Source organism: Dasypus novemcinctus, chromosome 11, assembly GCF_030445035.2.
Source record: "Dasypus novemcinctus isolate mDasNov1 chromosome 11, mDasNov1.1.hap2, whole genome shotgun sequence".
Lineage (NCBI taxonomy): Eukaryota > Metazoa > Chordata > Mammalia > Cingulata > Dasypodidae > Dasypus > Dasypus novemcinctus.
In genome coordinates, this window is record NC_080683.1 from 85,565,301 (window position 1) to 85,581,106 (window position 15,806).

The 15,806-nt window shown below is 38.1% G+C and overlaps 1 protein-coding gene across 1 annotated transcript in view; it reads right to left on the reverse strand.

The window, feature by feature from the left end:
- Positions 1-15,806, reverse strand: part of AK9 (adenylate kinase 9) — a 194,894-nt gene that overhangs the window by 165,580 nt on the left and 13,508 nt on the right. Inside the window, exons 3-6 of the mRNA XM_058307272.2 lie at positions 10,607-10,734; positions 8,960-9,023; positions 7,343-7,395; positions 7,148-7,244 (exon numbers count right to left, since the gene is read on the reverse strand). Coding sequence (XP_058163255.1) covers positions 7,148-7,244; positions 7,343-7,395; positions 8,960-9,023; positions 10,607-10,723 — 331 coding nt within the window. The 5' untranslated portion in view covers positions 10,724-10,734. The remainder of the gene's footprint in view (positions 1-7,147; positions 7,245-7,342; positions 7,396-8,959; positions 9,024-10,606; positions 10,735-15,806) is intronic.

Consider the following 15,806-nt stretch of genomic DNA (forward strand, 5'->3'; position numbering starts at 1 on the left):
GGACACCTGAGTTGTTTCCATCTTCTAGCATTTGTGAATAATGTCACTATAAACATTGGTGAGCAGGTCTGTTTGTGTCACTGCTCTCAGTTGAATACCCAGTAGCGGTATTGCTAGGTCACATTGTAGATCTATATCTCACTTCCTTATAAACTGCCAAACAGTCCTCCACAGTGGCTGTAACATTCTACATTCCCACCAGCAATGAATAAGCATTCCTATCTCTCTACATCCTTTCCAACACCTGTAGTTTTCTGTTTCATTAATAGTGGCCATTCTAGTAGGTATGAAATGATATCTCATTGTAGCTTTGATTTGCATTTTCATAACAGGCAGAGAGACTGAGCATTTTTTTTCATGTGTTTTTTTGCCATTTGTATTTCTTCTTTAGGAAAATGTCTATTCCGGTCTTTGCCAACTTCTAATTGGATCATTTGTCTTTTTGTCGTTAAGTTGTAGGTATTCTTTATAATCATGGATATTAGACCCTTGTCAGATGTGTGATTTCAAAATATTTTCTCCCATTGAGTAGGCTGCCTTTTTACCCTCTTCACAAAGTCCTTTGAGGTGCAGAAGTATTTAATTTTAAGGAGGTCTCATTTCTCTACTTTTTCTTTTGTTGCTCATGCTTTGGGTATAAAGTTTAAGAGATTCCCACCCTCCCACCTACTACAAGGTCTTGTATACATTTTTCTATGTTATCTTCTGGAGTTTTATGGTCCTAGCCTTTTTGTATAGGTTTTTGATCCATTTTGAGTTGATTCTTGTATAGGGAGTATGAAAGGGACCCTCTTTCATTCTTTTCCTTATGGATATCCAGTTCTCCCAGCACCATTTATTGAAGAGACTGTTCTGTCCCAAAAAAGTAGACTTGTTAGGCTTATTGAAAATCAGTTGACCATAGAGATAAGGGTCTGTTTCTGAACTCTAAATTCAATTCCATTGGTCATTGTGTCTATCTTTATGCCAATACCATGCTGTTTTGAACACTACAGCTTTATAATACACTTCAAGGTCAGGAAGCATTAGTCCTCTAACTTTACTCTTCTTTTTTAGGATGTTCTTGGCTATTCAAGACCCCTTTCCCTTCCAAATAAATTTGGTAATTGACTTTCCTATTTCTGTAAAGTAGGCTGTTGGAATTTTGATTGGTATTGCATTGACTCTATAAATCACTTTAGGTAAAACTGACATCTTCATGATGTTTAGTCTTGAATCCATGAACAGGGAATGTCTTTGTTTAGGACATCCATTTGTTTAGGACTTCTTTGTTTTCTTTTAGCAGTGTTTTATAGTTTTCTGAAATGGCCAATTGATTTTTGATAAGGCTGCTAAGTACATGCAGTGGGGAAAAAATAGTCTTCCACAAATGATTAGCAAAACTGGATATCCACATGCACCAGAATAAAGTTAGAACCTCTCCCTCACACCATATACAAAAACCAACTCAAAATTGATCAAGAACCTAGATATAACATCTAAAGCTATAAAACTGTTAACATAGGGGCAAATCTTCATGACATGGGATTCAGCAGTAGATTCTTAGATATGACACCAAAAGCTCAAGAAACAAACAAAAAATAAGTAAATTTGATTTCATCATAACTAAAAACTTCTGTGCATTAGGAGAAATTCTATAGAAAGTGACAGCCTACAACCTACAGAATGGGAGAAAATAGTTTCAAATTATATCTCTGATAAGGGTTTAATAGACAGAATATATAAAGAATTTTTATAATGGAACAGCATAAGACAAAAACCCAATTTAAAAAGTGGGGGCAAAGGATTTGAATATACTGTTCTCCAAAGAAAATATTCAAATGGCTAATAAACACATGAAAAGATGTTCAACATCATCAGTGAATGGGGAAATGCAAATTAAAACTGCAATGAGCTACCACTTCACATCCACAAGAAGGGCTATCGTTTTTTAAAAAACAGAAAATAGTAACTATTGGAGAGGATGTGAAGAAATTGCCCATAACTTGGAATGAGTTTACTATTTTTAAACAAAAAATAAGTTAAAAATATTCTTAAAATTTCTCGGTTTTAATTTCTAAAATGGTAAATATCAAGAGCTATAACCCACATCAGCAAAGGCTCTTTTGGGTCCTCAACAATTTTTATGACTGTGAAGAGATTTTGAGACCAAAAAGTTTGAGAACCATATTGCATCCTATGCAATGCCTAAAACAGTATAATTAAAAAACTATTAAGCCTCTGTTGGTAGAAGAATCAATGAATGTGTCTAATAAGCCAACCTCAAATTCCTCACTCGACAACGTCCTGATCACAATCTTTTATTTTAAAAAAGTAAACCAACAACCACTCATGGTAATCTCAAACATTATTAAATACTTAGGCATGTGCCAATTTCTAAGTTTTTTCAAACACTTTACTTTCTGTTCATGATGTTTTGGACACTATGCAGAGAAGCAATCCTGGATAATTTAGCTTAAAAAGGCAGAAAGTGACACTGTGTTATCTTGGTTTTGTGTATATGAGCTATATTCATGATTCCCTCCTGTCTTTCCATGGTCCTTAGTTTGCAACTTACTTATTTGCTTTTACTGTTGTTTTGAAATTGTGGTGGCAGCCCAAGTTATCCATCCTATTTGATGCTCTTTAAATGAGCTCAACACAGCCCTGCAAAAATGTAGCCACTGCCCACATTGGCACTGTCTCAGGAATTGGGCCAGATTTTTCCCTGCTTGCCACTTTCTGCTGCCGCTTGCCTTTTGCTTTATTGACTCTTGGCATCTTCGCTCTTGTTGTTAGTCTAACTTGATTAACTTGATTAACAACCTTGTTTGAACTTGCTTTTAAGACTTTGACTGATACGTAATCTTGGATATGATGGCAAACATTAACCCTGTGGTTTAACACACTGCTATAGTAGGTACTGCAGCAAAGGGGACTGCATAAATTCAATCCTTGTTCAGCTTACCCCACCTGACCAGATAATTCCAGAGATCAGCTAGTCTCCAGAGTTTGTGACCTCCTCTTCTAATCAACAGTAGTTACATAACACCTCCTTCACATTTCCTATGCTGGCAAAATTGCCTAATATTAGTGTAACTCATGTGGGTCACAGAAAAATGCTTGGCACTCTGCTTGCTGTTTGTCAGCTCCCCGCTTATTGCTACAATCACTGCCACTGTCTAGAGAAAGGACAAAGCACTCCAAGTGCAACTCTTTGCAGGGATGCTAAGCCTCAGGTGTGCACATATATCTGAATGAATTTCATACTTGGCTTCATTCCTGGTGAAAGAAGCAGAGTGTGGGTTGTTTCCACAGGATCTGGCTCTCTCCCAATAGGCCATTATGAGGAATACCTGAATGCTCTAGAGAATGGATTTTGGGGTCCTACCCATTGAGAGGTGGCCAGTAGCACCATATCTGGACCCCTGAGGTATGGCTCTTGAAGGAAGTATGGGATAAACAATATGTCACTTAAGTTTGTCCCTCCATTCAAGATTTAGTGTGGAATAACTTAGGCCTCTAGACCCACTTCTGGGAAAATTTCATTGAGACACTACTTAATAAACAGGCCTGAGCACCAATCCCAGAAATGTGTGAAGATGGAAGCCTAGACAACACCCGTATCTCCTTAAGACCATTCTAAGTCCTTGCCCTCCCATGCTAAAGATGAAGGAATGGTGAGCCCCATTCCACTCCTTCTTGCTAGGAAGCTCTGTATATATTACCAAAGGCTTACTTTGCCTTACATGAATGGATGTATTGGTAACCAATGACTCACAAGACCACTCACAACGTGCTACAACTAGGGAAGAGAGTACTCAGACTGGAGTCTGTCTATCGTTTACTGGGGAAAATGAGTTTTTCAGGAACCTGGAAACAGATAGCAGAGGCAGGCTTCTCAGGATGCCCAAGCATTGACTCTCCCTCTTCCCTGGGAGAGGATGTAGCTCACTGAAGCTCATTTTGGTTCAAGACCAACACAGCATGGCAGGTTGTGAACGAAAAGATTAGAGTGATAGATTGTGTAGGCTCTTTATAAAGAGTAATGGAGTCCAGATATAAGGGGCTCTGGTACAGCAAAAAAACTGAGATTGAATTTGGCAACACTATGCAATACACTGGCACATTACATTTCTCTTTAGGGATTTTGGAGTCATCAATTACCCAGGCGTATCCAGCCCCTGACCCTAGTTTATTCCCTGTTTTGAAAGCCCGTCACATCTATTTTCTCTTCTACCATCTATTAGGCTACTGGGTTAGGCCAAACATCAGAATGAGATTCTTTGATAGGAGTTTGAGCTGAGCATATAGACTTTAGAAAATGTGTTTATTAGAGCACGAGGTTCCACAGGGATTCCTTTGGGGATGACCCAAGATGCTAGAGGAGAGCCTGGGCAGAAGGGTCTCTAGGTCCTGGCTCCACTTCAGCCTCAGCCTTAAAATGAGCCCAGCTCTTCATGCTTAAAACACGTGTATGCTGAGTGTGTGGCCCTCAGACTCAAGAACTCTTTATAGCACCCCTCTGTCAGCTCCCAAGACAAGTACTAGTATACGGGAAGGGTAAGGAATATGTTAAATGACACCAGGGGGATGCAATCACCAAAATCCAGATGAGGGAAAGTCTATAAGACAAATAACCATTTTCTTTATGAAAGAAATGACAAGAAGATAGAAAGGGAAATTTACAGATTAAAAGAGACTTGAAGCATACAAACCCATTTTAATACATGGAACCTGGCTGGATCTTGTTTTAAAAAAAACTACTAAGAAATACCTAGTGGCAATTAGGAAAATTTGTTAGCTGATGATATGAAGGAATTATTATTAATTTTTAGGTGTGATAATGGTAATAGAATTTGAAGGAGTCTTTATATTTTAGAGATGCATTCTGAGAAATTTACTGATGAACTGATAGGGATTAGCTTCAAAATACAGCAGGTTGAGAGAGGGAAGTAGGTGGAGATATAGATGAAACAAAATTAGACAAAAGTTCTCATTGTTGAAGATGGATGATGGACACATGAGCAGGGAATCTCTATGTTAATCTCTCTGTATTTCTATGAATTTTTCTATAATAAGAAGTTAAAAAGATTATGAGCACCGAGAATGTCATAATTGAATGAGTTTCTTTTTCATATTGTTTTTTCTTTCTCTTTTTTGCCATACTTAAAATTTATTCCATCTTTTTGCAGCCATGCAAACCACTCTAAATTTTTTGAGACGTAAAGTGAGGTAAATGTATAAACAAATACATATTTACATATCTACCTATATGCATGCTTCAGTTTCAATTACTGTGCTTTTTGAGGTCATTAATGGCCTAAGCTGGGACTCTGTGATTGTTTTTGGTTTTCTTTCCAGTTTTATATAGATACATAGATATCTAATAAATAAATAGAAATGGTTAATTATGTATATCATCTATATATAGATACATAGATACATTTAATTATATATTCTCTATAGAGATGTTTATCATTTATTGATATAGAGATGATATATAGATACAGTGATTTTGGCAATCATGGTTTTTTTTAACTTTACTGTACTTTTTGTTTTTATTCCTGTATTCTTAATAGTTATAATATCCTATTAACTTACTGAAAATAGAAACTTTCTAAATTTTTTTTTCATGTAATAACTCTGTTTCAGGTTAAAGATTTACCAAGCTCATCCTTATTCTTCTTCTCTTCTTTTGCAAGAGTCACAGTTTGCTTTTTTTGTTTAGTCATTCTGAGCTTCAGTGGTTTTTCTTGTGAGGACGTTTAGGTTCAAAACCCCAGCTAAGGGTAGTGGATGTGGCTCAACCAATTGGGCTCCTGTCTACCATATAGGAAGTTCAGGGTTCGATGCCCAGGGCCTCCTGGTGAGGGAAAGCTGGCCCACGTGGTGAGCTGGCCCATGCAAAGTGCTAGCCCATGTGGGAACGTGGGCCCACACAGGAGTGCCGCCTTGCATGGGAATGCAGTCCCATGCGGGTAAGCCCCCCCCATACGGGAGTGTCCACTGATGCAGACAGCTGGCGTACTAAGATGACTCAACAACAGACACAGAGGAGAGAAAATAAGACAACATAGGATAACAGGGAGCTGAGGTGGTGCAAGAGAATAATCGCCTCTTTCCCACTTCGGAAGGTCCCAGGATCGGTTCCCAGAGCCAACTAATGAGAATACAAGCAGACAGAAGAACAAACAGCAAAATGGACACAGAGAGCAGACAATGGGGGGGGGGGGAGGATTAATAAAATAAATCTTTTTCTTTTTTAAAGATTTATTTATTTTTTATTTAATCCCCCCCACCCCCCCAGTTGTCTGTTCTCGGTGTCTATTTGCTGCGTCTTGTTTCTTTGTCCACTTCTGTTGTCATCAGCGGCAGGGGAAGTGTGTGCGGCACCATTCCTGGGCAGGCTGTACTTTCTTTCGCGCTGGGCGGCTCTTCTTATGGGGAACACTCCTTGTGCGTGGGGCTCTCCCATGTGGGGGACACCCCTGTGTGGCATGGCACTCCTTGTGCGCATCAGCACTGCGCATGGGCCAGCTCCACACGGGTCAAGGAGGCCCAGGGTTTGAACCGCAGACCTCCCATGTGGTAGACGGACGCCCTAACCACTGGGCCAAGTCCATTTCCCTAAAATAAATCTTTTCAAAAACAAAACAACCCCCAGCTAAGCATCCATTTGAGTACAGGGAGATATCCTGGGTCCAGAGTCGGAGAGAAGACTAAATGAACAGGCAGAAGCCTGCCAATATCTGGAGACAGAAAGTCAGGTGATGCCATTCTGGCTCTCCATTCCTGCCTTATACATGTGGATTAATGTAGAGGAAACAAATAAAACTCAGTGTGAATGGGAAGCAGTCACCAGAGGCAGTCAGCACTGAGAGATGGACTGCAGCAGAATTTTGATGGTAATGCTGGAGGACACAATGCTAAAAGAAGACTGGTTTATAACAACTATTCTTCATTTACTTTTTACAAGTGTGCAATGTGGAGAATAAAAACAAATGAACAAGCAAACAAAAGTATCTGAGCTGGTCAACACAATACAGACACTGGGATTCCTGTTTAGAGTAAAAGAAAGGGCAACCCCAGGAACAATTTGTGCCTCAGATAAAGCTCAAGTTTTAAGACTGCTTTGCAGGTCATAGACTTATTAAAGCAAACATACCAAAGTGAGAGACTTCTAGGGAGTTGAGTTTCTCCACCATTATCTTCATGACAAGTTCATCTGGAATGCTTTGACCACTGAGGAGCAGCCCTTGCAACTAAGAATAAGCACAGATAAAGCGTACATTGCTGTATAATACAACTGTGATACAGAAATGTCTTACATGCAATAATTTTGAATTTTGGATTTATTTACCAGAAGTCCTGTTTCACTTTCAGCAGCAATCTGTTCTTCCAAAACTGGTAAAGCTAAAACATGCATTCAAAATATTAGCAAAACTGCTATTAGGGTTGCCCTATTAAAAATATACTTGAGTTTTTTGTAAACTGATAATAAAGACTAACATTTGTATATCACTGCAGAGTTTAAAAAGCATTTTTATATACATTACATCATTTAAGCCTAACCAAACAACAGGATAGCAGAATGTATTCCATAATGAATTTATCTCTGCCACTGGTTAGCTGAAGGATCTTGGGGAAGCTAATTTCCTAAACACACTTGCATATGTCCTGTCTTGGATGCGTATGCCCTAACACAGCAGACAATGTCCGGATTAAATGAGGTAATGGGTATGACAATGATTTGCCAAGTATTGATAACCACACAAGATATACACTATTATTAGTCTAGCTACTTTTATAACCCTATAGTTATACCCAGAACCCACCACCTGTGCACACTGAATGTAAAAAAGAAAAGGATGCATCAAGAAATTTTTAAATGGATAAACACTGATTAGAAAGAGGACTCCTGAAGCTGAAATTTAAATGATTTATTTCATTTTTAAGAGGAAACAATCCATCCCTTGATGGAAGACACCCTTGGACAGAAATTATAGGGACCTGACCTAGTGGAGGACCCAGGAGCTGAATGATGGCACTAGGTGTGGAAAGTTTGATATTCTTTAAGATTTCCTAGAAGTGAAATTTTTATAACAAAGAAAGAGGAAACATTTTAGGGATTTAGTTTTCTTTCAGTGTGTGGTATGCATGTGTGTCTTTGTGTGTGTGTTGAGTGTATGGTATGGGTTACCCAATTGTTCTCCAAAAAAAAATTGTACTAGATTACAATCTCTCTAACAGCCTATGGAATGTCCATTTCATAACATCCTTCCAAAAATGATAGAAGTAATAAAAAAAAATACATCACCAATTTGATAGGCAAAAAATGGATTGCTGTTAATTTAATTAGCATTTCTTTTAATAACAGAAGGTTAAACTTTTTTCTTACATTTAATTATGTATTTTTATTTCTAATTTTATGAATTCTCAGTTATTTTTCGGCTTATTTTTCCATTAGGGCATAAATAGTTCTATTGATAAAAATATATATGTATAAGATATCAACCCATTAATGTATATATTACAAAGAATGCAAGGCAATTTATAAATAACAAAGATATTAACAATGGAGATAATTAAGTACTAGAAAATGCTCCCTAAAAGAGTTGTGAGAGCTCATATTCTTTTGATCTTTCAAAAAGAAGACATCCATTTCCATCTGCAATAGTTCTAAATTACAGATTTAGAGAAGTAGAGGCAGTAGAATGGAGTAAAGAACTTTTAATAAATGTGCCTAAATTCCATGAACAAAACTAGGACTATGAGAAGGGCAAAATGATAGATGCTATTATAAAGATAATATTTGCTGGATTGATAGATGGATAGGTGTGTGATAAAGCAAATATAGCAAAATGTTGATCATTTAACCTAGATATTGGGTATATGGGTGTTCATTGCACAATTCTATTTTTCTGTATATTTGAATTTTTTCACAATAAAATGTTAAGGTAAAAAAGGTAAAACTTACCTTCAATACGAATACATCTCCATGCTTGTGCTATCTGACGGGCTAATGTTGTTTTCCCAGATCCCTTAAAAAGAAATTTTAAAACCCAATAGAGCAGTCATATATTATACCTCAATGAAACATATATCCCAATTTTTAAGGAGTCTACTGATAGTTACTATTACATCAATGTTAGCTAGTAAATTTTATACCATATAATAAATGAAGATTTATAGACATTTATAAATTTTCTTTACTAATTGTTGCCTATGTCACATCTCAGGAAGTAATTTAAATAATTTTTTTAAATTGAGAAACTATCCCTGAAATCAGAAAGCTATATCATAGTAGTACAGTACTCTTTTGGTTGTCAGAGGTGTGCTGTAAAAAAATTTTTTAACTCACTTTATTTTTTAAAGATTTATTTTTTATTTATTTTTCTCCCCTTTTACCCCCCACCCCATTGTCTGCTCTCTGTGTCCATTTGCTATCTGTTCTTCTGTGTCCACTTGCATTCTTGTTAGTGGCACCAGGAATCTGTGTCTCTTTTTTTGTTGCATCATCTTGCTGCAAGATGACACAGCTCTCCGTGTGTGTAGGTAGGCTATGCTTTTTTCATGTGGGGTGGTTCTCCTTGTGGGGCACACTCCTTGCATGTGGGGCTCCCCTATGCAGGGGACATCCCTGCATGGCATGGCACTCATTGTGCGCATCAGCACTGCACGTGTGTCAGCTCACCAAATGGGTCAGGAGGCCCTGGGTTTGAACTCTGGACCTCCCATATGGTAGGCAGACACTCTATCAGTAGAGCCAAATTCACTTCCCTTAACTCATTTTAAAAACACTTGTTTAGTACATAATTTGTGATTATATTGAGATTCATTTTTTTATTTCCTTCCAAGTCATGCATGGGATCCAGCTCTTAGTTTCTTCTGTACTTTAGATCTCTTTAATTAACCAGGGCAGACCCTCTAATGGTATCTATCAAGTTGCTCAGAGGCTGAAAATAGCTTTTTTTCTAGGGGTCCTTACTAGAATTGCTTAGAAAGGCATGGTATTTTACAACAGTCATTTCTGGTTTCTTTTTTGTGGAATAAAATACACATGTCTACTAATACACTGTGGTAAAGATGAGGGGACACTGCCTTTCAGCAATAATAGGAGAACCTCCCAGCTGAGATCTAAGTATCCTACCTTCAGATGTCCAGAGAGCTTAGCTACAAAATTCAAAGAAGTGTTATAGGCAAATAAAGTCTGAAATATACTTGGATCACATACTATTAATAATTGTCATGGTACAGTAATTGGATAAGTTCATTTCTTCAGAATATAAAAATAGGGAGCCATGTAGCTCAAGTGGTTGAGTGCCTGCTTCCCATGTACAAGGTCCTGGATTCAATCCCCAGTACCTCCTTAAACAAACAAACAAAAACAAATACAGGCCCAATACAAGTTCCTTTTTCAATTATGATTCTATAGTAAAAGAGAAAAGTATGAATTCATAACAAATAATATATAAGATTTTAAGACATACAATGAAAAGCTAATAAATAAAAAAAGGAACCCTAGCACACAATGTGGTTTTCATTCTTGTATAGCAATTTATAGGATTATGATTTTAAAAATAAATAATTTATACTAAATAATAAGTTATAAGAGATAACTTACTGGCTTTCCAAATACAATAAAGCAAACAGGCTTGGACAACAAAAAGTTCCTTTCTGCTTCATCTTCATTAAATATATCTGCAAAAGGATGCTCTTCAGGCTTCTTTGGGGAAGCCATAATATAAAATACTGCAATAAAAAAGAGTGATAGTTTTAGAGTACCTAACTTGGATTTTTTTCCTCTGATAAAAAAATGGATTATTGCACATGGAAATTAATACATATCTTTTATAAAAAAAAAAGGTTAGAATAAAGATCTCACATTTGTGAAGGCACATTAAAACATTTTACATGCATTGCCTTCCCCCCAGCATGGGACATGACTCCCAGGGATGAGCTTCCCTGGCACCAAGGGATTACTACCAAGTACCAGCTGATGATGTAGCTAGAGAAAGACCTTGAATAAAAGGGTCAACTCAGATCAGCAGAATATCTCAGCCTACATGTAATATCAGGAGTTAAAAATGCTTTTTGACCTTGAATAAAAGGGGGAAATGGAAAGGACAAATGAGTTTATATGGCTACAAGTCTCCAAAAAAGAGCCAGGAGGTCATCAGAGGGGTTGCCCTTACACATACCTCAGCAGAGTCTCAGAGACAGCTAAAGTAGATATAAACCCAGGTACTGGTTCTTCTGAGGGCTACAGAGACCCACAGGTTCTATGGTCATGGCAGATGGACTTCAGTGCCATGTCAGTTGGCCCTACTTTGGAGTTCGTGTTCCTGAGTGTGATGGAGTTGGATTCAGATGTGATCTTTGTTCACAAGCCTCTCCTGTCACTTTTACCAGACCTGTGGTTGGTGCTGGGGTTTAGTGTATACTCAGGGGACCTGAATCTCTGGACTTTCCATGTGATAGCCAGGTCCTGAGCCTCAACAGACTTGCAACTCCTACCTTCTTGTTTATTGGACTTACCCCAGCCAGCTAACAGGGAGGTGAAGAAGGTCACAAGAGTGCCTACAACTGCAAGCAGGAGAATTGCATCCATCATCCAAGAGGAATCGAAGCACCTTCTCAATACAGAGGTGGAGCAGACATAACCATCCCAGGGCCCACAGAATGGAGGAATAGAGTATGGATTAGAGTGGACTTAGTGATACTCTATTCTGGAACTAATGTGATTAGTAATAGAAGTAAATGTAACACTGAGATGGAGAAAGTGGCCATGGTAGCTGCTGAGGGTGGGGAGTGGGAAGAAGAGATGTGATGTGGGGGCATTTTCAGGACTTGAAGTTATCCTGGGTGGTACTGCAGGGACAGTTACTGGGCATTGTATGTCCTCCCATGGCCCACTGGGTGGACTGGGGGAGAGTGTAAACTATAATGTGGACCATTGACCATGTGGTGCAGCAGTGCTCAGAGATGTATTCACCAAGTACAATGAATGTCCCATGAAGATGGAGGAAGTTGTGACTATGGGAGGAGTGGGATGAGGGGGGTGGGGGGATATATGGGGACCTCATATTTTTTTAATGTAACATTAAGAATAAATACATAAATAATAAAAAATAAAAAAAAATTTTACAGCAATAAGAGGGCAGTGAGAACATAAACAATAAACAACGAAGTCTTATCTAAATAAGACTTTATAAAAACAGATAGGACTAGTAATGGAAGAAACTGTAGCACCGATTTGGAGAATGTGGCCACAGTAGTTGCTGAGGGCAGGGAGAGGGAAGAAGAGATGAGATGTGGGGGCATTTTCAGGACTTGGAGTTGTCCTAAATGATATTACAGGGACAGATATTGGACATTATATATCCTGCCATACCCACTGAATGTACTGGGGGAGAGTGTAAACTACAATGTAAACTATAATCCATGCAGTGCAGCACTGCTTCAAAATGGATTCACCAAATGCAATGAATATGCCAAAATGATGAAAGAGGTTGTTGATGTGGGAGGAGTGAGAGGGGGGGTGTGGGGTATGTGGGAACCTCATATATTTTAACTTAATATTTTTGTGGTCTACATATCTTTTTAAAAAAAAGATAATTTAATTAAAAAATAAAATAAAAAAACAAAGACAAAAACAAAACAAAACAAAACAAAACAAAAAACGAATAGGAAACAGTGCTGCAGAGACTGTGCTTTGATCTTGCAAGGTAGCAAGTGGCTGCCAGAGGGAGGAGAACGTGTTCTCAAGATCCTAAGTCCCAACTTGGAATCTAACTTGCTGGATTTGGGCAGAACACAGGAAGAGACTTTTCACCAAAAAGCATACACAGATAGCAAACAAACACATGATAGCGTGTTCAAAATCATTTGCCCTTAAGGAAATGTACATTAAAACCACAATGAAATATCACCACACACCTATCAGACTGACTAAAATTTAAAAAAAAAATAGGGACAACACCAAACAGGTTGGCAGTTTCTTTAAAAACTAAACATACCACTACATACAACCCAGCATTTATGCTAGAGAAATGTAAATGTATGTTCACACAAAATGTACATGAATATTTATAGCAGCTTTATTCATAATAGCCCAAATTGGTAACAACCCAGGTTCCTCAACAGGTGAATGGCTTAACAAAATGTGGTACATTCATATCATGGATTACTGCCAAGCAATAAAAATGAATGAGGGAAGCAGACTTGGCCCAGTGGTTAGGGCATCTGTCTATCACGTGCGAGGTCCGCAGTTCAAACCCTGGGCCTCCTTGACCCGTGTGGAGCTAGCCCATGCGCAGTGCTGATGTGCGCAAGGAATGCCGTGCCACGCAGGGGTGTCCCCCGTGTAGGGGAGCCCCACGTGCAAGGAGTGTGCCCCGTAAGGAGAGCCACCCAGCGCGAAAGAAAGTGCAGCCTGCCCAAGAATGACACCACACATGGAGAGCTGACACAACAAGATGATGCAACAACAAAAAAATAAACACAGATTCCTGTGCCACTAACAACAACAGAAGCAAACAAAGAACATGCAGCAAATAGACATACAGAACAGAAAACTGGGGTGGGGGAAGGGGAGAGAAATAAATTTTTTAAAAAATTAAAAAAAAGAAGAATGAATGACTGATATATACAACAACCTGGATCAATCTCCCCAAAAATTATGTGGAGTGAAAAAAGCCAATCGCAAAGGTTCCTGTTAGCTGACTTCATTTATATAACATTCTTGAAATAACAAAAATATAATTTTTTTCTCTTCTTTTTTTTTCATTAATAAGGAACCTTTGACTATGTTATTTAACTAATCTTTGGTCCATGTTTTAATTGGATTGTTTGTGTTTTCTTGTTGTTGTTAAATGGAAGGATTCCTTTATATATTCTAGACATTAAACCTTTATCAGATACATGGTTTCCAAATATTTTCCCACTGTATATGTTGTTGTTTTACTTTCAAGATAAACTCCTATGAGGTACAAAAGTTCTAATTTTGATGAGGTCCCATTATCTACTTTTTCTTTTGTTGTTTATACTTTAGGTACCAGTGCTTTGGGTATAGATCTAAGAATCCATTGCCTAACATAAGATCCTGAAGATTCTCCCAAAACTTTCTTCTAGGAGTCTGACAGCTCTACCTCTTATATTAAGGTCTTTGATCCATTTTGAATTGACTTTTTTTTTAAAAGATTTATTTATTTCTCTCCCCTTCCCCCCCAGCCCCCGCCACGGTTGTCTGTTCTCTGTGTCTATTTGCTGCATCTTCGTCTTTGTCCGCTTCTGTTGTTGTCAGCAGCACAGGAATCTGTATTTCTTTTTGTTGCATCACCTTGTGTGTCAACTCTCCATGTGGGGCCAAGTTTAATTTTTTTTAGCAATATTCTGCAGTTTTCTGTGTACAGGTCACTTACATCCTTGGTTAGATCTATTCCTAGATATTTTAATCTTTTACTTGCTATTCTGAATGAATTTTTTTTCTTAATTTCTTCTTCTGATTGTTACCACTTGTGTATGGAAACACTACTGATTCTGGGGTGTTGCTTTTGTACCCCATCACATTGCTAAATTCATTTATTAGCTCTAGAAGCCTTATTGTGGATTTTTATGATTTTCTGTTTTTTATAGGATCATAACATCAGTAAATAGGGAAACTTTTACTTCCTTTCCAACTTTGATGCCTTTAATTTCTTGCCTAGTTGCTCTGTTTAGAATTTTTAAAAAAGATTTATTTATTTCTCTCCCCTTCCCCCCTCACCCTGGTTGTCTGTTCTCTGTGTCTATTTGCTGTGTCTTCTTCTTTGTCCGTTTCTGTTGTTGTCAGCGGCACAGGAATCTGTGTTTCCTTTTGTTGCGTCATTTGTTGTGTCAGCTCTCCATGTGAGCGGCACCATTCCTGGGCAGGCTGCACTTTCATTTGCACTGGGTGGCTCTTCTTCCAGGGCACACTCCTTGCGAGTGCGGCTCCCCTACATGGGGGACACCCCTGCATGGCATGGCACTCCTTGCACACATCAGCCCTGCACATGGGCCAGCTGCACACTGGTCAAGGAGCCTGGGGTTTGAACCACGGACCTCCCATGTGGTAGATGGATGCCCTAACCACTGGGCCAAGTCCACCGCCTGTTTAGAATTTCCTGTGCAATGTTGAATAACAGTGGTGACAGTGGACATCCCTGTGTTTTTGCTGATCTTAGAGGGAAAACTTCCAGTCTTTCACCATTAAGTAGGATGTTAGCTGAAGGCTTTTCATATATACCCTTTTTCATATTAAAGAAATTTCCTTCTATTTCTAGTCTTCTAAGTGTTTTTATCTTGAAGGGTGTTGTATTTTGTCAAATACCTTTTATGCACCCCTTGAGATTATCATTTGTTTTTTCCCCTTCATTCTGTTAATATGGTGTATTACATGAATTGATTATCTAATGTTGAACCAACTTTGCACACCAGGGATATATTCTACTTGATTATGGAGTATAATTCTTTTAATATGCTGTTGGATTCAATTTGCTAGTATTTTGGTGAAGATTTGATATCTATATTCATAAGAGACATAGATCTCCATGAAAAAACTATTTTTAGTTTTTGTTTTGTTTTTACTTTTGGTAAGCTTACCTGGCTTTGGTACGAGTGTGATGTTGGTCTTGTAGAATGAGTTAGGGAGTGTTCTCTCTTCTTCAATTTGTTGGAAGAGTTTATGCAAAATTGCAGTTAAGTCTTCTTGGAAAGTCTGGTAGATTTTGTGTGATCTATGTATCTTTTTTAAAAAAGATAATAATTAGGGAAGCAGATTTGGCCCAACATATAGGGATTCC